This window comes from Balaenoptera borealis (genome assembly GCF_965194805.1).
Source record: "Balaenoptera borealis genome assembly, chromosome: 9".
NCBI lineage: Eukaryota > Metazoa > Chordata > Mammalia > Artiodactyla > Balaenopteridae > Balaenoptera > Balaenoptera borealis.
In genome coordinates this window covers 38,864,211-38,889,698 of record NC_138873.1, presented here as the reverse complement: position 1 = coordinate 38,889,698, position 25,488 = coordinate 38,864,211, and the positions used below count along the sequence as shown (strand labels likewise).

Sequence of the window (25,488 nt, the reverse complement as noted above, 5' to 3'; positions counted from 1 at the left end):
TATCTTCACCCAAGCCTCTGTTTCACAAATATATGTATGAACCAATATCACAATTTTGACACAGTTTTGGACATATTTACTACCTGTGACAATGGGCAAATATTCACACTTTTCTGAGCCCAATAGTCACCTTTTAAACTCTCTACACCGGTAACATCTGTATGACTCCTGAACAATAAAATGGACAATCTTTAAAATCTATACTCATGAGAAAATTCCATGATTTTAATAAACAAATGGCAAAACGTTTATAATTCATAAAATTATGAATAACATTAATACCCAAAACTACCTACCATATAATTAATGCTGCTTATAGGAAACAAATTAAAAACAGTATGTGGTTCATAACACCAAAAATTGTATATCATTTCATTTTCCTTTGTTATTCATTATGTATGTTTAAAAGATTGCCCATTTACCCTAACTTCTTAGTGTTATTTTATAGCCTGTATGGACTCACTCTTTTAGTATTAATAGTGATACAACTTCCAAAGATTTCTTCTGTATAATTATACTGAATTATTAATTAGTAGTGAAAGATAAAGATGTTAAATCAAAGCTGTAGCAATAACGTTCATTTATCACCTATAGAGGTACTTTAGCCTTGAGCAATGCTAAAAATAACAATTGGGAAAAAAACCCGAGCAAATTGTTAAAGTTAAAATGGCCAAGCGATACTTTCCAGATTTTATTTTCGTCTCTTACTTGTTGGTTTGGGTTTGACTGTGGAGAATGAAAGAAAGCAAATGACATATGATGAATACAAACCATGGAAAAAAAAAATAACTCTTTAGCATTTGTATTTATTCCTTCTTCATTTTAAGTTCTCATCTTATCTTAAGCTTAATCCATTCTCTCTGAACACTATTTTTTCACTGTCAGCAAATACATTAAACACACTGCTTATTGAAAAACTAAGATGCACAAAATTTTATGTAAAATTTGAAACAATATATATTTGGGACACAAATACATTGGGCTAGTTTCTTCATAATCTCCAAATACCCATATAACTAAGTGAGATGCTTAACACTTTAGGGTGCAAATTAGAGGAATGTTAACTAAAATTATGAGCTTAGGCAATGACTGGAATAGAGTACAATGGTTGTATGGGGTAATGTGAAAATAGGGTTTCTTACTCATGAAATATAGTCTATAATTTCTATAAATAATTAGTTATCTCCTGAAATCTATTATATTTTCCTCTGAGAACTGTATTCAAATCCCAACTATCATGATTATCTCAGTTAAAAGAAAGAAATTACTTCACAGGCCTTTTCCTTTGGAATGATTTTTAGTAAGAAATGGGACTCCATTCATGGCGGAGGTAGGTAGGATTTCCATCTTGGGATCAAATGGAGGAGATACAGTGTTTCAAGATGTCAGTTGAGATGGAGACTTAATTTTGTTCATCCTTTTAGGAAAGAACTTCAGAATTTCAAGAGTGTGTACACTCCTTTTTTTTCTCACATGAAATGATGGTTTGATATTTTTGCTTTGATATTATATGTTCTATTGATCATTCTTCAAGGCAGATTTTAAAAAGTTACACAGTCATATAAGTCTCTGCAGAGCTCTCATGAATGGAAATTATTCCATCTAATACATGAACAGCAGACAGTTTCAGATTTCTGTGATTTTAAAATTTGAGGAAATGTGTTTTGAAAATGAGATTAAACACCTAAAAATAGTACATGATAATCAATGCATGACATAAATTTCCTTGTGAATTATCTGTAAGCTTAGGTCAATCATACTTTAAAAAAATAAAGTATGTCACTCTAGTTTTCCACTGTTAATTTTTATTGAGTATAACTTTTAGTTATTTACAAGAATCAAGAATCTTAGAATTTATGGCACTAAGAGCGCACATACTTCAGTAAAGGTGTGTGTCTGTGTTTGTGCACGTGTGGGTGTGTGCCAACATAACATAAAACTGATACATAGAAGAAAAATCTAAAATAGCTCATTTACCTGTTTTTTCTATTGTGATAGCTTTTGCCTGCTTGACAACTTTTTCATCTGTGATAAGAAAAAATATTAACACAAGTGGAAATTTTAAATGTATCAGTACAAAACAGTGACACATTTCAACCTTGATATTTTGTATTTTCTTTGAAATAACACCAATACTGAGACAAACTTAGCTGTTTTCTCAATAAAACAGCAAGTGATATCTTTTATTCAAATCGGATGGGAGCACAAAAAAAATTTGTCCAGCTGCATATGTCCTTTGCAGCTTTCTTGCCATAAAAGTTTTCCTAATTCAAATGGTCCCCTAACCCCTAACAAAAGTATACTCTATCCTTTGCCTTCACTGTATTTCACTGTATTTATCTACACTGAAGTACACATAAAACATGTATTTCCTTTTCATTATTGAATGAGAATAGGAAGAAACAATTTTTTATCTTTCTTGAGCAAGATACCTCCCTGAGAACCCAGGATTAGCCTGGGAACCCAAGTTTTTATGTTGCAAAGCTGGGGAAGGGCAAAGGTGGTGCATTTATGGGATGTCTTCTGTGTTGTATGCTTTTGTAGACATAGTCAAATAGATTTGGGTGAAAGTAGAGGGATTAGTAAAATTATTCTATATAAAATTAAACTTTTCAAGTATTCAGCAGTGAGAATGAATCAGTTAGTCAAATATCCTAATTAGAAAGTTTCACTGGGAAACAGAATTTAGAGTATGAATGTGATCACTGAAATAAAAGAAAGATGTGGCTAGAGGGCAATGCCTTTGTTATACACTCGGAGACTAAACTCTCTCCTCTCAGTATTTCACCTCAAAAATGGTTGATATTTAGGACAGAAAAGAAAGTAACAGGGTTTACTATTCATTATATCAGGAGGTTCTAAAAGTTGTTTCTAAAGTTTTGCTTATGTCAATACAGACTGCTTTTCTCACCTCCCCATAGTCTGGTTCTGCTTTATTTATTTCTATGGTTTCTGTTGTTGGTGTCTCATATTCTTTAAAGCGTAAACAAGTAAAATCAAACTGACTCAAATCCACTGAAAACAGATTGTCTAAAGTAAAATTTTAAAAATATAAGCAAAAAGTTTCCTAAGATACGTTTAAAGAAAGTATGCTTTTACCTTTGTAAAGATTCTGGCCTAACTATATTCACAACATCAGGGAAACAATATAGGACAATATTCTACAGAACAACTGGGGCTTGACACAACCTCAAATTTAAATCCATATTTAATTGGCTTAAATTAAAATTTAAATAAAGTTTCTATTCTTAAATAAAAACTAATTATTAAGCTAGTCTTGGTAATTTCTCTATTTCTCCTTATGAGCAAAGCCCATTGGCTTACCTCTACTTTCTACAAAATGTAGGACCAGAAATAAGAAGATGAAGGGAAGAAGGAAGGATGAAGGGAAGCAGGAGGAAATATTGATTTCCTTTTCTTGGGATTTTTGGAATTCAAGATGATCATGTTTGAATGAGCCATTCTGAATTACAAGTTTTCTAGTGATGTCTTGCCCCAAACAGATCAAAACAAAATGAAATATAGAGAACATTCATCTGAATGCTGGCAAAGATGGTCTTTGTGCTAAGCTAAGTCTCTGATGGGAAGGATCACGAGCTATGTAGTTATATCTGGCAGGTCAAGTTCTCAGCATGAACTATGAATCATCCTTAATAACTTTAGATTTGACTCTAAGCTCATCATCCTGTTAAAACTAGAACATTGAGAGACAATTTGATACTATTGTACAAGTAACACCTGCAAAATACCTGGTTTACCATGAGAAACAGTCTTTTCTGGTTTCACTATGTCTTGTTCTGAAAATAACAAAAAGAAAATCTTTTCAGATATTTAGAAGCTTTATAAATTAACATATGGCGTATTTTCTCTGTGACATGGTCCAGTGTTTTGTTTAGTAGAAAAAAATTGACAGATTTTTACAAATGTGTCCATGGAGAAAAACTGTTCCTTAATTTTCATTTCATTTCATGTAGTTTAAATAAAAAACTTAAAGGTTTTGGTTGCATGAAAACAATATACAAAGAATTCTTATTTACATTTAAGCACCTATAATTTCCAAAGCATAGCCTGTAATAAAGTATAAATACTGAGGCATAGATTGCAAATATATATTATTAAAGATATTTAAGTTTTTTGTAAAAACTCTATATCAACTTTATAGATAAAATTAAGATACATACTGTGTATTTGAGCTTTTTCGGATGAAGCTAGAAAATAAACATTCATAATTATAAAAATTTCAATTAAATCACCTGCAAAATTGTAGTATTTAATAATAATAAATGAAAGTTTTAAATATTACTAGGCCTAAATAGAAGTTTTAAATGGTATTGGGTTTCTGATTAAAAAAAAAAAAGAGGGCTTCCCTGGTGGCGCAGTAGTTGGGAGTCTGCCTGCCAATGCAGGGGACACGGGTTCGAGCCCTGGTCTGGGAAGATCCCACGTGCCGCGGAGCAACTAGGCCCGTGAGCCACAACTACTGAGCCTGCACGTCTGGAGCCTGTGCTCCGCAACAAGAGAGGCCGCGATGGTGAGAGGCCCGCGCACCGCGATGAAGAGTGGCCCCCGCTTGCCACAACTAGAGAAAGCCCTCGCGCAGAAACGAAGACCCAACACAGCCAAAAATAAATAAATAAATTAATTAATTAAAAAAAAAAAAAAAAGAGGTAAAATGCAAAGTGTTCATATCTGGTAACACATACTCATCTGCAGCAAATAAATGTACTCAGGAAAATAAATAATAAGATAGTAGTTAGGCATTTTTAAGCCTTGATACATTAAAAAGATACATTATTTACATGAAAAACTAGACTCAAGCTTATGATCAAGTTGTCAGGTAAGCTCTGCTAAGAATTAAAGGAATAAGATAGTATTGTATATACATCTAGACTTGGATTCTTGAATTTGTTTTTATTTAAGAATCCTGCTACATAATTTTTTATAACGAAGAAATAGCATCCATAGAGCCTGAGGGTTTTGTTGACTTGCCTCAGGTGAGTAACTAGTTGGTACCAGAACTAGGACTTACACATTAAATAGCAGTGTAAACTTGGAAAGATTGCCCTTATTTTAGATCAATGTTGCCTCTTAATAAAATGATTGTTAGTCTGGGACAATCTCTGAACTGTGAACAATTGAACAATTGAACTGTTTCCACAGATATGAAATATGGGTAATAATTGTCATGTCGCATGTCTCTCCTAGTGATGGGATGAAAATGGAATCTTACGCTATTCCTCAGCTCTAGCAGATGCTTGGTAAGTTCTTGTCCTCTTTCCCTTCAAATCTCAGTAGCCTATGATTTCATGATTTTATAACTCTGGTGTGTTATCAAAAATAAACCCACAGATTAAACATGACTATACTAGGCTTTGAAGAACTCCAGGAAATGTCTCCTGAAACCTGGAGTCTCTGCTGAGGTTCATTTAAAGCCATATTCTAGATGTTTTTGCCTATGGAATATCCCCATTCTTACCTAATCCAGTACTGTGAAACCATATTGAGCAATGGAGTAGGGTAAATAATGAGGATCTGGGAGACCCTGTGTAACTCCCCATTGGTGGGTAGTAAGCCTTTTTTAGTACTAAAATAACAGCAACATTAGCTCTGTAACTAAGAATAAAAATATTGTTACCTGGTTTTGCTTCCTTTTTAACTTGTGACTCTGAAGGGGAAAACAAAAGAGAAATTTTTAAATCTGAAAAAATAAACTAGAGCACAAATTCATTTTTGGACACTATTTTATTTCATTTACTATAATTTGAAAAAGCAGAATTTTAGTAAAAATTATTTTAGTTTCCTACTGGCTTGTCAGTACTGGACTATTGAACACACAGTAGTTAAAATCATGATATGTACTTGTCTGTCACTAAGTTATTGCTACTGCTAATGGATTTCAACCTGAATTTTCTGTTTTCTCAAGATTATTGTTGTGGAGAATAGTCCTAATGTCCACATAAGATAAATGACTTGATGATAGGAGTTGGAAGAGTTTTTCTTAAATATATGTAATTGTTATTCAGAAATTTAGACTGTGTTATGGCTTGAATTGTGTGCCACAAAAAAATATTTGAAGTCCTAATAGAAAATAACTCAGAATGTGACCTTATTTGGAAATAGGATTATTTGCAGATATGATTAGTTAAGGTAAAATGAGGCCATACTGGAGTAGGGTGGGCCCTTAATCCAATCTGACTGGTGTTCTTATAAGAAGAAGAAAAAAGACACAGATAGAGACACACCAGAGAAGATGGCTGTGTAATGATGGAGGCAGAGGTTGGAGTGAGCCAACTACAAGCCAAGGAACACCAAGGACTGCTGACAAACACCAGAAGCTAGAAGAGATAAGGAAACATTGTCCTCTACAGGTTTCAAAGGGAGTGTGGCTCTGCTTCTATCTTGACTTTGGACTTCCATCCTCTAGAACTGTGAAAAAATCAATTTTTGTTGTTTTAAGCTATAATAGTTAAGGTGTGGTTATATGGGGGTAGAGAGGATCCTTAATCCAGTAGGACTGGTGTCCTTAAAGAAGAGAAAAGATACAGAGATAAAGACAATGGGAGAAGAGGTTCATGTGATGACAGAGGCTGAGATTAGAGAGATGCCTCTTCAAGCCTAGGAACACCAAGGACTGCTCACAAACACCAGAAGCCAAAAGAGGCAAGGAAGGATTCTTCCCTACACCTTACAAGGGAAACATGCCCTGCTGACACTTTGATTTCGAATGTCTAGTTTCCAGAACTGTGAGAGAATAAATTTCTGTTGTTTTTAGCCACCTAGTTTCTGGTATTTTATTACAGCAGCCCCATAACACCAATACAGTTGGGAGACAAGAATCAAAATTTTAACTGTTTTGAAAATCATTGCTGTGTTTTCTTTTAAAAAACTGTTTGCTGCCTGCTATGGCCCTCAGAAATGTTCATCTGACTCAGGAGCCCCCAAAAAATAGAAGAGTGTGGGCAGCTTTTCTTCTGACAGGACGTCTGTGTTCTATAGTAATCAGCGAAAAATAGTCATTTGTTTCTTCTGAACTATATAAATTTCTCAGCGGTTTCACTTTGTAAATAGGGTTTTTTTCTAGGAACAGGTAGTATAGCTAAACATATGTTACATTTGTTTTATTTTAAAAAGTTGTTCAAGAATAAAATTTTAGTATAATATTTGCACTAGAACACATTTGCAAAAATGTATGCTATTCATTATAAATATGGAATGAAATGTACATACCTGGCTTATCTTCTTTTTTTATTTGTGGCTCTAAAAACGAGTAAACATTAGTAATAACGATTATATAAAAATATTTATTTCCTGTACTCATGCATATTTCTTTTACATATTATTGTTCTTTAATCTTCCATATTAACTTTCTTCTTATGATTGCAGCAGATTAATACACACACAAGTAAAGGTTCCTCATTATCAATCACAATAAGAATTTTTGAGAAAAATTGGAAACATGAACTAAGATTTTTAATGAGAAGTTAATGAAATCATGCCCAGTGAATGAAGGATAAAGGAAAATATCAGCATAGCAAATTCTCAGAAACACAAGTAAGATAACCAGCACATTATCTGCACAAAATAGTTAAGCCTTTGACTTTATGCGAAACACTCAACAATAGAATCAGAGGATGAGTAAAGCAGGCATTTAAGATTTGTTTTTTGTTTTTGGCATGTATAACATACGTGGAGACTTGGGCTTGACTTCTTTGCCTAGAAAAAGTTTAAAAATTATTAAAAACTGAGTCATTCCACTGTTATTGGATCAACATTGTATATGGTAGAATATTATATATTTGAAAATCAAACACTATAGACCCCAACCATCTTTCTTTATTGAAATTTTTACAGGATATGTAATTTAATGTCCAAGCCAAGTTACTAGTTGAAAAATCATTTAAAACAATAACAGTTTAATTTCATTGCACCATTAAAAAATTTGCTCACAAACTCGTGTGCAATGTTAACTGTTTAATCTAATGTTAAGATGGAACATACAATTTTATTTTGAGAATTACTTTTAGCCTTTCATTATCCAAGATGAAAAACTCAAGACTACTGCTTTCATTTCCATTAACATTATCAACATGTTATCTGTCCCAGTATAATATATTAACTAGCGACTGCTGCTGAATCTGGAATTCTTGATGACCCAAAATATACCATATGCTTTTATTGCATATTGGATTCCTAGTTCAGGGGTTGGCAAATTTTCTGTGAAAGTTCAGATATATATATTTTTTGACTTTGGAGCCATATGATCTCTGTCGCAATTATTCAGCTCTGTTGTTGTAGCACAGAGCAGCCATAAGCATTATGTGAATGAATGGAAATTGCTGTGTTCCAATAAAACTTTACTTACAGAAGCTGGTGGCCAGTCTGCAGGCCATGGTTTGCCAACATCTGCCCTATCCACAGTAAATTTTAACTTTCTTTCTTTTTTATCTCAACAAAGATTTTAACAGTAAACAAAGCACCTTTCTTTGATTCTGAATTCCTATATTAATAACATCCAATACCTTTCCATAACTGCTCTACTATACTTCTTAAGAATGTTACCTTTACTTGTTTTTTCCATTTATTGACTCCCATTTAATCATTAATTCACTATCATCTAGCTTCTATTCCCAACATTATATTTATCAGGCATCTCTGGTCACTAATTCCCCCTTACTTTCCAGTATCAATGAACATACGTAACTATGTTGATCACTTTCTTCTTTTTAAATTCCTATTCATTTGGCTTCTGGGAAGGATCTACATAACATACTCTACTGTAATAAGATAAACATTTATCCCATCCTCTTCATTGTCAAAAGTGTCCTAGTGACTTTCACTTTTAGCTAAATAAAATAGCAAGCACCTGATTAGTTTTCACACTTGAAACTATAGGAAATAGAAAAAACTATATAAAACATGGTTTTAAAGATATTGGACATCAGACAATAAAGGACAGTGATTTTTAAGTAATGAAAAGCAAATGAGGTGTGCTCTATGATTATCCCAGCTTAATTCCTTGAGAGAACTGCAGGCTGTTAGCGCAGGAATAGAGCTGATTTGATGAGATCGAACTGGGAGTCTTGAGAGACCAAGATAGCTAGAGATCAGTGGTCAGAGTAATATAAAGTAGGAAGCTAAAGAGATTAGAAAGAGGGAGAAAAAAAGATTTAAAAAAGTTTGGGGAATTTGTGGAAGGCTCCCTCAAGTCTTCAGATGAGCACTGCCAGCCTATGCGCACAACAAAACTACTTAAGGTAGAGAAAGAAATAGTAATAATACTGTAGCAGTTTATAGTAAGTGTTGAAGTTGGGTAGTGTCAGTCCTCCAGCTTTCTTTTTTTTTCAGTTTTGTGTTGGCTATTCTGGGTGTTTTCCCAATCCATGTAAACTTTAGAATCACTTAGTCAACATCCACAAAATAACTTGCTGAGATTTTGATGGAAATTACATTGTATCTATAGATCAAGTTGGGAAGAACTGACATCTTAATGTTGAATCTTCTACTTCACAAACATAGAATATCTCACCATTTATGTAGAGATTTTTATTTCTTGATTCTTTTTTTATCAGAGTTTTCTTCCCTTCACTTTTCATTTGGCTAATTTCTATTTAGGGCTCAGCTATCTCTTCCTCAGAAAGCATTTTCTGATATGGTTGGAAAACTTTTCCCCTTTATGTGCCAACATTATTTTTTTGATATCTTGATCATTGTTTTTTGATATCTTATTCACAATATACTGTAAATATTAACTTAAGTGAATACCTTCCCTTCTAGACTGTGAGATATTTGAGAACAGAGATCATGTTTATCCATCATTGAATCCAGAGAGCTGGTGCAATACATGGTTACATGATAGGCACTCAATTATTGTTTGTTCATTAGATAAATAAATGAAATAATTAATGAAAACAAGAGAAGGTAAATACATGGAGAAGTTGAGTCAATGAATGTAGGAGAATATGTGAATTCAGAAATTACATTAGAACACAAAAAAATGTTAAAATTACTACAGGCTTTCTTTGACTTGACATGACTATTCACCTCTCAGCTCTCTGGTACCCAGACAAAGATAAAATGTGCAATCAGTTATACAATTCACACTGTTTTAAGTTGTAAGCAAATAAGCTGTTTAAGAGAAGCAAAACAATTCTTGGTAATATTACCTGAGATAAATTTGTTTTATGGGTTCTCAGAAAAAAAAACTATAATGCAGTATAATGTAGCAGATAACATCTTCAACAATATCCCTACCCTAATTATGTAACAGTTTTCATAGGACTCTACCTACTGCTCTCAATATGGACCAAGCACAGTTCAATAAGAGGACACACACACACACACACACACACACAAATTGTGTACAAATATAAGGATGTTCAATTATGCTCTTCAAACCCAACCAGGTTAAGAAAATCTTGACTTAAAAGTTCTGCTAATTCCTACAATCAGGTTGTGATAGATACTGGACAACTATCTATTCCCACAAAGCTGTTCAATAATGAAATCTGGGTTTCAGAGCTGGTTCTTCATGTGCCCTCCCATATATACTTATTTCCAAGTTCAATTTCAATTGCAGTCCTCTAACAACTGTCTAATTATTCTGCTGTTCTCCTGTATTCTGTGCTATGGTTTTAATGTGTCCCCCTATAAGAAATGTTGCAGTCCTAATACTCAGTACCACATAAATGTGACCTTATTTGGAAATAGGGTCTTTGCAGATATAATTAGGTTACATGAAGTCATTAGGCTGGGCCCTAACCCAGTATGACTGGTGTCCCTATAAAAGGAGGAGAAGAGACACAGAAATGGACATGCATAGAGGGAAGATGATGTGAAGATACAGGGAGAATACCATGTGATGACAAAGGCAGAGATTGGAATGATTCACCTAGAAGCCAAGGAACACCAAGAATTTCCAGCAAGACCAGAAGCTGAGAGAAAGGCATGGAACAGATTCTCTTCCAGAACCCTCAAAGAGAACATAGTCCTGCCTAAACCTTGATTTTGGACTTCTGGTCTAAAGAACTGTGAGAGAATAATTTTATGTTTTAAGCCACTTATTTTCTGGCATTGTTACCACAGCCCTAGGAAACAATACAATACTTTAATCCAATCCACCACTGTTTCTCTTTGAAATTACCAAGAACATCCAAACTGGTCATGCAAACACAGGCTTTTTTCCATCGTTCTCTCAATTCTGAAGCCAGAGAGATTTTCTAGGATGCCTGTCTGGTTATTTCAGATATCATATCTCAGTGTAAATCACGTACTGCCTTTATTAACTCCAGCTGCCTCTGCCTGCTCTATAAGGCTACTGATGAATCTAATTGTTGCATATCTCATCACCCTCTTCTGTACTATTTTGTGCTCTATGTTCAAGTTATACTGAAGTATTGTATTTCTAAAAACCATCTTAAGGTCTCTTTTTCTTCTGGGATGTCTTAAATGTTTATCTCTCTGTCTAGAACATTCTTCCTCCTTCTTCATCTGGCTAAATCCCATTTAGTATTCAGACTAGCTCTGGGGTCTGTGGTGAAGTTGGGTGCTCACTTCACTCTCTTTCTCCCATGAGGATGGTGTCTTTTTCTGAGCTGGGCTGCCTGGGCTTGGGGAAGGGGAATGGCAGGAACGCAGATCTATTTTTCCTACTCTCCTCAGTGTGTCTTTACTTATTTCTTTGCTTCATCCAGGTGTTTTAAGACCTCACCTGGAATCCCTGACTCTTGTGAAGGTATTTTCATGCGCAAAGAGTTGTTCAAATTGATATGTCTTGGGAGGAAATGAACATTGGAAATTCCTACATCACCATCTTGCTAATGTCGGTCCTAAATATTCTTTAGTTCTTTTATATTCCTAGTTTCATGATCTCATACATTCAGTTATGAGAGTATATAATATCAGTTTAAAATCTGATGAAACTTCACAGGCAAACATATCTGCAGATATATGAATGAATAAAGTGCATGTAAATGTCTGTTTATACATGGTCTAAGACTATATATTTCCTAAGGTCCATATTTAGGCTGCAATAAGCATAAGGACAAGTGTAGAATGTTTGTTGGAGGAGAATTCTGTTAAGGCAGTAGTTCTCAAACAGCAGCATCACCTGGGAACTTAAAAATGTAAATTCTTAGCCCCATCCCTGACCTTCAGAATCATAAACTCTAGGCATGGGCCAGCCCACCAGGTATATCTGACACATGTTGAAATTTGAGAACCACTGTTTGATAACCATGACATTTGTTAACAGCATTCATTTAACAAAAAACTATGGTTATTTTTTACAATTCTGAGTTCCATCTAATCGCGTATGTCATATTTCAGCAAATACGGCTTAATTAAAATCAGAGAAAGCCTTCAATCTACTGAGACATAAATGGATAAAGCTAAAAACAGAACATGCTTATGTTGATTATAGGGTGTCAACTTTTCAATATAGATGACAGTAATAGTATATTCAGATGTTTGTGACTGAGATCTGTAAAGTATGTGATGTGAAATCTAATTTATATAACACAAGAATATTTTATTTTTACAAAGGAAACCAAATCATTGTAACACTGATGTTCTCATGGAAGTGATAATTGGCTCCACATTCACAGAATACGTTTCAATAGTAAGTAGCAATATAATAAGTATATACATACATAAATATATTTGTTCATTTTACTTATGGAGATTTTAGTTTTTTCTGTTTCTATTATAGCTTTTGTACTTTCTGTATTTTCTAAATATTTTGAATTGTATTAAAACAAAATGTCAATGCAGTATTTCCCATTTCTACCCTTACAATGCATAGACTTAAAAGAATAAATGGTCATAGTCAACAAATAAAAAAAAGTAAAAGGAAAAAAATTAAGAGCCAAAATATTCTAAAATATTAGACACATGAATGATAAAAATCATAGCAGTTTAAAATTATATACATAAAAGAATAAATAGCCTATCTACATCTATATATATTAAGGAATTTTGAAACTAACATCAGACAAAATTAATAAAATTTTGACCTATACAATCAGAAACTACTTATGTCATAGTACACTGCAACAAGCAGTAGATAAAGATATCTTAAGTAAGTGTTGGGTCAAATTCTCATTCAGACACTCATTTACTGTGGAACCTTGACATGGCCATTTAACTTGTTTTGTTCTCCTCTTCCAAAATGAAAATAAACGTAAGAAGTTAGATTAGGTGATTTTTAAGATCTCATCCAGGTCTAAAATAATATATTTACACTAAATATTAATTTAAATCTAAATAGTAAGTCATTTAAAAGGGAGACACAGCCGTAGATAATCAACCTGAAATGTTGCAGCGTTAATTCCTCTTAGTTTTATTGCTCTTTAGTAAGTCTGTTTACTCAATTCCCGATAGATTTTCTGCTGTGGAAGCACATTTTTAGGTCTAAGGCAGATTAACAAACTTTGTTTTTAAGACCTGTGAGTCTGTTTCAGATATATTTCTTTACACAGATATTTAGTACAGAGCAGAAGATGGCTCTGTTGTAGATGTATATCTTAGCCAAAAGAACTACCTAACAGGCACTTTACCTTTTAAATTGACTTGGAGATTAATATCTAAACTTTGTGCCATACATATTGAATAAGCAATCCATTTGGAGGAAGCAAGGAAATATTATAAGGACTTTTATGGAATGCCCGCATCAGTTCAAAGATCATACCACATTTTACTAGAAGCCATTATTACTCAGCTACATGTTTCATGAAGTTTTCTAACCTTTCAATTATCAAAATTAAAATGGAAAAGTATAAGTGTTAAATATATAAAATACGTTATAAAACTCTAAACGGTAATCTTTCCTGATTTGTATATGAATTTGAGTAAAAAAAAAAGTTCTTTTTCCTATAGAGGCAATGTACTGTATAAAGTTATTGGTTGAAACAATAATATATTATTATTTATCTAATGTTCACAAATATATTTTTAGAGACAATGAAAACTTATGTGAGAGTTAGCATTATTTATGTAGTGCTGGAAATCAGGGAAATAAAATATAATTAAGGCTTTGAAAATCAGCTTTTAGTCTTCTAGAAACCATTTGGTAAGCAAGAATTGCCTCTAACAATTGGAACTAAATTTCTGGAAGAAATTTACTTCATATTATAATAGAGAGAAATGCAGTCTGAAAGATAAGAAGTAAAAAATATTGTTCATGGCATCCTTTAAATTTAAAAGCAGCAATACTTTGGCAGTATATTGAGATAGTGTTTGGAAAGTTCTTCAGGGTCTACGGTGGTTATGCAGCTTCCTGGTTACATGAACCCAGTGAAATTTATATACAGAAATGATTTTTTTCAGCCTCATTGGCTTTGCATTGTGCTAAGTTTTCTAGGCACCAATTATTTTGTTAAATTTCTTGAGGCTGTACTAACAATAAATTTCTATGGAATCTTTTTAGTTATTCAAGCATCCTAGCTTTGACCATTCTGTTCTCACAATGCCTCCCAGACAGCTATCGTATTTTGCCTCAACTGTGTGGTGAGGGACCCTTTGGGTCCTACTCCTTGATGCTCAAAAAGGATTAAAGTGATGCTGATGAAACTGTTTAGCAGCAAATGTATAAGAGATTAAAGGAAGTTAAGAGAGAAGCAGTAGAAAGATAGAGGAGGTTAATCAGAAACATTACTTTGAAGTCTTTTTTTAATATAGAACTTAATATACTGCTGATATCACACCGTAATTATTCAACTATTCAATCATTCATTCAGCAAGTGTTGACTCAGCATTTAGTACATGCTAAGCACTTCACTCTCCCAAGAATATTTAGTCTATAAGGCTTACCTATTAATTGAGACTGAATTATTATGGACGAGTTTAATTCTGGTGACAGTCATAGAAATTAGATTTGGTTGAAATGCCATGCTACGTTCATCTCTTTCAAAGGGCATAGAAAATTATATCAATTCCAGATATGACATATATCCTTTGAAAAGTTGGAGAAGACTATAAAGAGATAAATGGACTCATTCCACTCTTGATCCACCTATCTAACTTTCTAAAGAAAAATGTATATACCACAGGAAATTCAAACTTAATAAATTCAAAATTGAATCATGATCTATTATTCTCTCCTGTAACCAAGTACCCTATCTTGGTGAAAGGTATTACCTTCCACCGACATTTCCAACCAGGAGGCTAGAAGTCATCCAACATTCTTCTCCATGCTTTGCCACCCCTATTCAGAGTCCTGTTCATTCCATTTCCTAAGTATACCTTGAGTGTACTTCCATTTGTTCATTTCCTCCTCAGCTTCTGCCTCCATTATAGCCTCAAATATATCATTTTCACCCTCCAGTTTCCTTTCTCACCTGATGTCCTTTCCCCCTTCTTATCACCTTTCACCATACCACACTCATTTATTAAGACAGCTCAGCTGTTGTCTCTCTTATGAAGATTTTCTTGACCTCTTTCCATGATGGGTTAAATGCCCCTAATCTGTACTCTCCCTATCCAATGTAAATTATTATCCCTGTATATTGTAATTATTTGCAATACTCTGTAATTATTTACTCATTTGCCTTCCCCAAATAAATTGTTAAGTTCACTAGGCAGGGACTGCCACTATCACCTTAGTATCCTCTGCACTTGTTCATTCTCCACACATAGTCAATAATAATGAACAAGTGATAACTCCGTATCAATGGAGGGTTGCTCTCTTGAGTAATGCATACACTAAATACATTCTCACTGATGACCCATCGAAGATGCTGCTAAAATATTTGGGAAAGGGTTGCAAAAAAGAGAGAGCTCTTTTAACTCTGTGACCCTTCAATAAAACATGTTATCAACAGAAATCTTCCATTTTTTCTCTACAGAGGATATTTTTCACAATTGTATTGTGATCACCTTGCTTTGGGATACATGAAAATAAAACATGGGAAAGTCTGTGCATGGGATTTCTTATTAATGTGGTGATCATTTCATCTAAGAAAAGGAGAAAATTACACTATGTTTAGCTGTGACTATTGTGTAGTTTTGGCCTGGAATATAAAATGCATTGGAGAGCATTTTAAGTTGATTAGCACCACCAGGCACAAGCATGTTTTAATTATTAAGATTTACTATATTACCCTAAACACCTCTCCATCACATCCTGATCCTTTAAGTGGGTCTTAGGAAAAAATGAGACAATAAGAAATGAGCCCCCAGTATGATGTAGGCTCAGTGAGATTCAATCCTTAGTTTAAAGGTCAGGGCTTTGATTAGGGCACGATTTAGTGGTGGAGGGTTTGTGAGGAGGAGAGCACAGTAAAATGTCTGAGATCGGATAGGCCTCTTTAAAGTAGGGAGGCATGACCCCAAAGGAACCATTATTTTTGCCATGTTAGGTATTGGTCACATTAATCTCAGTTCCGGAGCTCTAGAGTATTCTGTTCTGAAATCAGGGATGTGAGAATAGAAGAGATAGTAGTTAATATTATTTCCTTTCATTTCTACTACACCCATATAAACAGTCTCATTTTCCTTTCTTAAGATGTTTTGTGTCATTGGGAGCTAAATTTGAACAGCATATGAAAGAAAAGGGAAGATTCCTGATGTTTGTCCACAAGAGAGATCTGAAATATTTTCCTCTGGAATATGATTCAGTTATTAAATATACACCCACTTTTAAGCATCCCACAAGTGTGGAACATTTCATCACTGGCTTGAGAAATATTTCTATATATAAATATCACTGTGTTAATCTACTAAATCAAAAAACGAAACAAAAATTAGCTAAGAGCATTGTTTTTAAAACTGTACGATATATTGAGTGTTACAAATAGTATAAGAGCATGTTTATTCATAGAAGAAAGAAAAAAGGAGATTGAGAATAGGTTCAAGTAATTAATAAAGCTATAATTAATTAATTATAATTAATACAGCTAATATAAAGCTATATTTTAGAATAGCACAAAAGATATAAAGTAAGCAATACATTTACGTGGGCGAAAACTGAATTTTTGTAAATTTTGTAATGTCAGAGTAACTCACAAATTAGCCTGGAGACAGAAACCATTCTAATAGAGCTGTCTTCTTAAAGGCAAGTGTCTAAAAAGCTCTGGAGCTGTGTTTTTTGTTGTTTTTTTTTTTTATTTTAGAAGAATCAGATCATCAACTTCCTCTATGGCAAGTAATAAAGTCTTGGTTAGTGAATTGCTTTTGCCACACTGAAATCTCTTCCTCAATTAGTTTTTAGAGTGGGTTGAAATTGGGAAGGAGAATTTTCATTGACAATTTTATATAAAGGGCAAAAAAAAAGCATTTTTTATTCCCATAAATTACAGAAAGAAGAAAATCTTTCTGAAAAAAACCTAAAAACTAAAAATTATGTCTTTTGAAGGAGTCTAAAATGCATACCACTGAAGAAATATCTAAAGGAGATGAAATATCTAATTATTGGCTCTTTGTTTACACTCATGCATAAGTAGTGTTTAGTAATTTTAAATGAAGCTATCATTATTCTTCCTTTTTCTCTTGATAGAGAGGACTTTCCTAGGATTCACAGACCATGCATCTCTCCTTTAAGCCAGCTGAGAAAAATTGTACCTATCACAGGTTGATTCAGAAGCTACTAATGGGACTGTGCTTGATTGATTGAATTGGCTAAGAAATATTTCATCTCTAGAAGATACATTTCACCAGAAAAACTTAAGGCTACAGTACTCAAGTTATTATTATAAATAGAAAGCGAAGATTTTAGTACAGAAGTGGTCCACATTCAAAGGTCAAGCAGGAAAAGGGTTATATCTTTTTTCCACAAAATAAAATTTTTTCCACAAAATAAAAATTGCTTAAATGAAAGCCAATGATTTCATCTCTTTCAGATTTTGAAAAACTGTACCAAATTTTAATTCTGAAAAATTGTCTCATGAACCTATTAGCATAATTTATAGCTAACACACTAAAAGTTTATTTTGTGCCCAGAACCAGACTAAGCATTTTAAATAGAATACTTTAAATTTATAGTAACCCTCATGAGCTCAATTTCTCATTTTAACAAATTATTAGACAGGCTTCCAGGTCCATTTGACTGAATAACTAAACTCTTACTACATTTGTTCGTTCAAAAACATTTACTGAGCTCTTACTATTTGCTAGGAACTATTTTAGGCACAAGTAAGAATGAAATAAACCAACAAAAATCCTGCCCTAAGGAACATATGGTCTACTGCCCTGATTTGTTATTAGTATCATCCAGATTTATCTAAGGATTACTTAGATAATCAATTCAGTTCAAAATAGGTATATCACCACTCCAACATTTTTTTTCCACCACTGCCCCCATCATCTCTATTTATATTTTTCTGAGAATAGAATGATAATATTATATTTGAGGTTCTAAATTTGGCAGTAAACTATATCCGCGATACGTTGGCAAAAGGAATGTACACTACATTTTATGTTACCTTGAAGTCAAAGAGGACAACTTGTGACATTGTAAGTCATTTGCACACTGCCTTAGAAATCAAGTTGAGTATACGAGTGTGGTCACTGATATGTTGAAAGAAGCTAGGTCATCCCACCTATGAATTTTGTAACCTGGGAATTCAGTTCATCTTTATTTCAGCTTCCTTGCCTGTAACTTGGGCAAAATAATGAAACCTAAATCACAAGATTTTATGAGATCAAATTATGTATGTAGGTGAATAAATCTTCTTGATTAATTGATTAATTGCTCCACCAATATTAGTTATTATTTTCATTTTCCAGGATTTGGATTAGTTGGCATTCAATAAATGCCCTTGGACTTACATAGTAAAAATTATTTCAATTTTCTTGATTTATTGTAAGTTTCTTTGTGGTAATAATCCTTCTCAGCATATTATAATGACACATACCTAGTGACTAATCAGCAAACAGTAGTTTATAATAGAAACAATGGTTGACCTACTGCATTTACATGGCTATCTGTAGGGATATTTATGAAGTATTTAACACCAATGCCACTTGCTAGCAATTACTCAATTTTCCATGTCAGCATGATTTTAATAAATTTTTTATCCCAAAAGAGAATGATTGCTTTCTCCCTCAAGAATTTACAGTAGAATTTTTTGTCTTCTTGTTTATGGGGAAAAAAATAAAAGGAAATTTTGAGATAGCAATGCCTGGGCATAAATTTATTATTCATGTTAGCATATCTTCATCGTTCTAATCGCAACACAATCAAACATTGCTTCCAGTCTTTCTTATTTAGTTTTTCTTCTTTTTTTAATATATGTTGTCATTAATTTTAAAAATTCTATCATCTTTGCTCTATTGTTTCCCCAATCTTTTAAGTAAGTAAATGTGTAAGACATCATTTTTCAAAGTGTGTTCAGCTGAACACCACTATTATATTACAGAAAAGATACCATGGTTGAATAAATATGAGAAACATTGGGTGAAAAAACATTCAGCAGGTTTTTTACTATCAGATTTCCATAATGTGTTCATATCTATGATGAACTTGGAGGTTTTCCCAGACTTATTTAACCTCAAAACTCTTTCATGTAACAATAATTATGGCTAGTCTTCTATGCAAAATACTTTGCAAAATACAAGTGTAAGAAATAACTTATACTGCAGGAACACTTCTCCCTTTACAGTTAGAAAGAAAAACTCTATAACAATAATGTTATTGATTTTTACTCTTAGCTGAACTGTATAAAATTATATGGTCTTTAAAGGCAGAAGGATTTAGTTCAAGGTTTTAAAATTAAAAGTGGTATTATTACACAAGTAGGGAAATATTACATAAGTAAACTTAAATAACAAATGAGAGATCTATATTGAAAAGGAAATTGTTTGATTTCCATGGTAATTAAACAAAATGAAATCCTTTAGGTGTTATGAACATAAATTCCCTTATCTCTCAGATGTTTAACAATGGAATTAGTGTATGCCTTAGTTTTTAGCATTTTTCTATGTATTATTGCCTTTATAGATACTGTAACCCTGTAAAGTTGTAAAGACAGTAGTTGTGAAATCTCTGTTTGATAGATTAGGAACCATTTAAACTACAGTTTCCCTGATGTCACAGCTCCCATTCTTTTTACTCTGCCCAGCTGTTTTCCTAACTAAATGCACTCTCTTTTCCCTTTTTCAGACAAGATTTTAAACTAATAGTCTACAATGTATACAAAGTATACAATGTATATTTTCTAGCCCCAATTTCTGACTTCCAACCAAAGGCCTCAAAATATAGTAATTTGGTTTTCCACCCATTGAGCTCCACCAAAATTGCTCATAAGATCGTCAGTGACTCCATATTATATATTCCAAAGAATACTTTTCAGTCTTTATCTTACTGCAAATTTCTGCTATGTTTGACATTTTGACAGTTTCCTCCTCCTTGAAATTCTTTCCTCCCTGGTTTCTGAGATAATGTCTCGAGCTTCTAAGAGAATTCTCCTCTCTCTTTTTTTTTAACTCCTTCAGAGTCTCCCTCTCCGCCTCCATCCACTCTGTACATATCAGTGTCCCTCCTGGTTGCTTCCTCAGTCCTTGCTCCTTCTCCCCATCACGCTCCCCTTGGTAGATGTCAATAACTCTCATCATTTAAGCCCGCACATCTTTGCTGGAAACTTCCAAATTAACTACTGTGTTTTCTCCCCAGCTGCCTGGTAAACACACTTCAATGCACATCCCACAGGTACCTCTAATTCGACATGTCTCTCCCTCACCTCTACCCCCATTAGATTTTAAGTTCTAGGAGGACAGGAAATTGACTGTGTTTACCAATGGATGTCTGCACTTACCAAATTGTTACCGAACCCAGGTCTGGCTGCTTGCCACTCGAGAGCCAATTCTCGAGAGGCAACTGTTGGCAGGAAAGGAAAGCTTGCTTTATTTCGGAGGCTGGCAACCGGGGGAGAGGGTGGACTCTCCTGTCCTAGAACCAACTCCCGATTGCTGCTCAGGGGACAGGGGCTTTTAAAGGGGAGTTTCAGGGTTGTATTGGCGGAGGGAGGGAGCAGAACAGCACAGTCAGTTCTGACAGTCATCTTGCAATCAGTAATGTGGTGGTCTGATCGGCGTCATCTTGGTTGTTTTAAGTACAGTTAGTCTTTAGTTAGAGGGTTTGTTCCCATTTCTTTGAGGCCAGTTCTTGGAATTGTGGCAGCTTATGTCATGGCTACAGCCTGGCCATCATGTAGTTACCTTCTTCCACCTGGTGGGGTTTCAGTATCTACAAGACAGCTCAGAGGATATGGCTCAGAATATTATCTATAGTCCTTAAGGAGGAACTAAAGGTCCTTGACTTTGCTTAATGATTAAACTGTTATTATTTGGTCTCCTTTGACTGTTTTCCTTTGTTTCTGCATTTTCTCACTTCTCTAATTAAACTTATTCTTTGGCTAAAGTTTTTCCACAGACAAAAGGCAGGCTGAGGACATGAGGGGGCCAGGACCATAGGGTCCTGCTCCGTTTCAATATTCCCTATAATATAATAACTGCTCAACAAAAATTTGCATAATAAATATGTCAAAACTTTACATAACACATATAGCTTCCTTTTGCTAAATCTGCACTTCTCTTGAAAATTCCAATCACAGAAAATGACATTACTGTCCACACACTATCCCAAGACGGAAACTTGGGAGTTATCCTGAATTTTTCTCCACTCCACCCCCTTTTCCATAGTATGGCAATTTTACTTCCTAAATACTTCTATAATAGCTCTCTTCTTTTCCTTCCTACCAGTGCTCTATGAAAATCTAATAACTCTAGAGGTATCAGTGCAATAGTCTCCTGCCCCCAACCGATTTCCTGAAACTATTGACATCCTCTTTATCTTCAGTCTCTGTAATTAGCCAGACTGAGCAATTTGAAATTCTAATTTAAGTTGTATCTCATTTTGCTTAAACTCTGGTAGTTGTTCCCAATTTCCCTTAGGAAGAAGGACACAACCCTTACTCGGGACACAGCTGTTCCTCTCAAGCCTCACCTACTCCTATCCTCCACGCAGACCTTTTGCTGAAGTGAAGGTGAAATACTCGTGGCTCTCAATATTCCTCACTGCTTCCCTCCTCTAGCTGAGGCTTGTGCTACTCTCTCTTGTCTGCAATATCCTCCCCAGGCTTTCTTCACCTGGCTAATCTTTATCCATACTTTGAGACTACTCTTATATTCTCTCCTTTGGGAATTTTTCTCTGAACCAATAGTCTGGAAAAATAAAACTTTCCTCTGTTTACAGAATTCACTCTGAACAACTTTTTCTTGTTTGTTTGATTTTAATTACTTATTCCTTTTTTTGCTAGTATTAGCTCTTTATTTACTGATCTCTGCCTAGATAAAATATATTTCTTGAGAGTTTAAAACCTAGCAAAATATTTAATGCATGGTAGAAATTCTATAAATACTTATTAAACTAAACTTAGCCATTGATCCTACTATAACTTAGTTTAGTTAATGAAACTGAGATTTAATTATCTCTACAATTTATAGAAGCCCTGCATATTCAAATATCCAATGCTTTCTGGTTAACTTAAAGATGTACATAAAGTATTGTGTGTGTGTGTGCGCGCGCACACACGAACACGTATGTGTGTGTGTGTGAGAGAGAAATAGGGAGAGAGAGAGAGAGGAGGGAGGGAGAGAAAGAGAGAATGTAAATTCTCTCTATTATCTATTAAGATCCAGTTAATAAGGTTAATACGTATTTCTCTTGCAGGATCACTATGGTAAATTTTAAATAGATATTGAACTGTATTTATTTTATACTATGATAGACGTAAATTAAATAGAGTAACCAATTGGAACTAAGTTCTTTAAAAGATATAGGCCAGAGATACTTTGATGACTGATAGGTGTAAGGGCATCCTGTTTTCTTTCACTAAGTCATTCACCTGTTGTATCAATATCTTAGCCAGCTGGTAAAATAAAAAGACAGTTTACCCTTGACATACAGGTACTTCAAGCAAAATACGTGTATTTATTCCTTTTAAGCTCAGATGAACACACAGGTACAAGCAGTGCCTGTTTGCCTGTCCTGTGTCATGAGAAAGGAAGGGTTGATTCCTCAGTCATTTCATGGATGAACAAAGTTCAGAAATCACCCAAATGAGATAGTGGATGGACAATGTCAACCAGTGCTTAGTTATTGTGAGGACCTTGCTTCTAGTTAGAAAGCAACCATTCAAAAACACATGTACACTTTGCATTAGCTAAATGTATAGAGAGAAGCTTGATATATTTTTCTTCCCTGGAGATAAGGGCAATCTTAGATGTCTATGAATTCTATAATTTTCTTTCTCAAATTTTAATGTGCATACTAATGACTTTGAAGTCTTGGTAAAAATCCAAATTCTTATTCAGCAGTTATTAATGGGACCTAAGAGTCTACGTATCTAACAAGCAATCAGGTAATGCTGATGTTGTTTTGTGGACCACCCTTGGAATAGCAAGGATATGGATGATAGCCTTTTATTTTTTTTCTGCTTTCATAGCTCTTGAAGGCACTTTCACATACATTATATCACGTGATTTCACAATAAGTCTGTTACATTAGCATGGAATACATTGTTGATGGGAACTCTATTTCATAGGTAAAGAATGAAGGACTCAGAACTTAAGTGATTTGTTGTAAATCACTCCATACCTATTGTCCTAGAGTTCCTCTCTCTAAACCATCCTGCCTCTGTTGGTCTTTTACATTTAAAAAACTATCTCTGCATGTGCTATACTGCAAATCCAAGACACAAGTCAAAAATAGGTTTTTTAAAATAATCATTAACCAACGCTTCCCTTTCTATGAGGATAATTTTGTTGATCTGCTGTGGCTATGGTGGCTTTTGAGTGATTTCCTGTCTCCTCTGAGAAGGAAAAGGCTGCACAGCTCACAGCAGAGATAATATAGGAGCTGAGACACAAAGTTAAAAGAAACCCATTCAACAAACATTGCTATCACATCATATGCTAGAGGAAAACGTGTGCAAACAGACCAAGGCTGGATAACTCATGTTGTGTGTTTAAAGACAGAGAAAAGGGGGTGGGTGGGAAAGTAAGTTGCCAAGAATGGAGGGAAGTTAAACAGGTAAGATGTTTCTGATATGGACCTGACATGAAAGGAAAATATTGAAAAGTCACTGAATAGATGAAAATCCACAGAATTGGTGATCTTTTTAAAATGTCTTTGTGGTGGTGGATTAGATAAATGGAAGCCACATGAAGAAATACGCTGGGGGCAGTATAATGCAGTGGCAATGAACCTAACACTGTGCCCCTACACATACCCATTTAGAAAATGTAACTAGCATAGGCTTCTGGTAGATCTTTGAAGAGGAGATGGAAACAAGATGATTAAGTCATGGGTTTGTATATTTATTCAGGCAAGAGATGATGAGAACTAGAACTAGGGTCTTACCGGGAGAGAAAAAAAGGAGAGACCAAATTTGGGAAACATATAATTTAGTACTTACTTGGATGTTGGGTTCTGAAAGAGAAGGGAAAGCTGTAAATGACTCAGATGTTTAAGTCAGTGTAACTGAATTCTGAGTCACGAGTTCCATTTTTTGAGATAAGAAACAAAAGGAAAAGAGAATGTTAAGGGATATTGAGTTCAATTTTAAAACAAAGTGATGTCCAGGCAGATTAACGATGTGAAGATTTTGATGAGGCAGTTAGAAATGCAGTTACAGAACTCTGAAGATTTTGTTTATGAATATCAATTTTCTTGATAAATAAGAAAAGTAAATTATTGCTTATGCAAGTCTTTTTTGGTTTTAATTACATTACTACTTATAATTAATGTCCATTGCTTCCCGAAAAGAACACTTAGCTATTCTCCAATTACCTAATGAAATGCATGCCCTGTTTGCCATCGTTTTCATTAGGGGGTAAAAAACAAAGAATTTAGAGGCTAATAATATGCCATGTCAAAAATAAATAATTGCTACAATGTTGCTTCAGTTTTTAAAATTGTAGTCATCTTTTGTTGTTGTTTTATTTTTAACTCTGTGAGTTAAATGTTTGTTTCTGTCAAAGAAAAAGATTTTTTTTTTTTGAGGAGTAAGAGATGACGAACATGGTCAGATATTATCTAGAGGTCAGTGTAATATGAAGCAAGAAAACTATCCCCTGGGTTTGGCAACGGACATGTTAGTGGTCACCTTTGCAGAAGAGATTTTAGGAGAAAAGATTGCTCACCAGAAGCGTCCTCATGTACACTCAGCTTTAATTTAATCTATCCTTTCATTATTTTTTCAAAGCTCGGGGCGGGGGGGATTTTTTCTTCCTCATAATTAAGCTAACGTCCTCCACCTGTAGTGTGTATCCCAACACTTGTCATATCTGGGGCCGTTCTCTCCAAATTAATATCTCCCTCTGGATTTCATGCTCCTCCTCTCCCTGGAATGCTCCCCCTTATCATAAACATGGAAACAACAAACCTAGTTCATTGATTCCACCTGCTGGAATATAGTATTTTGTCTCCTTTTAACAGCAAACTCCTGAAAAAAGTAGTTGCTGTTCTGCGTCCACTTATTATTGATAAATTCTCTT

At 34.2% G+C, this 25,488-nt stretch overlaps 1 protein-coding gene across 9 annotated transcripts in view; it reads right to left on the bottom strand.

Annotated features, from left to right (window-relative positions):
- TRDN (triadin) overlaps positions 1 to 25,488 on the bottom strand; it is a 370,366-nt gene that overhangs the window by 29,145 nt on the left and 315,733 nt on the right. For all 9 annotated transcript variants that reach the window (XM_082406161.1, XM_082406160.1, XM_082406155.1 and 6 more), the window contains 7 exons: positions 7,687 to 7,713; positions 7,228 to 7,257; positions 5,636 to 5,665; positions 4,182 to 4,208; positions 3,750 to 3,797; positions 1,978 to 2,025; positions 709 to 726 (listed from right to left, as the gene is read on the bottom strand). In XM_082406161.1, the coding sequence (XP_082262287.1) occupies positions 709 to 726; positions 1,978 to 2,025; positions 3,750 to 3,797; positions 4,182 to 4,208; positions 5,636 to 5,665; positions 7,228 to 7,257; positions 7,687 to 7,713 (228 nt within the window). The remainder of the gene's footprint in view (positions 1 to 708; positions 727 to 1,977; positions 2,026 to 3,749; positions 3,798 to 4,181; positions 4,209 to 5,635; positions 5,666 to 7,227; positions 7,258 to 7,686; positions 7,714 to 25,488) is intronic.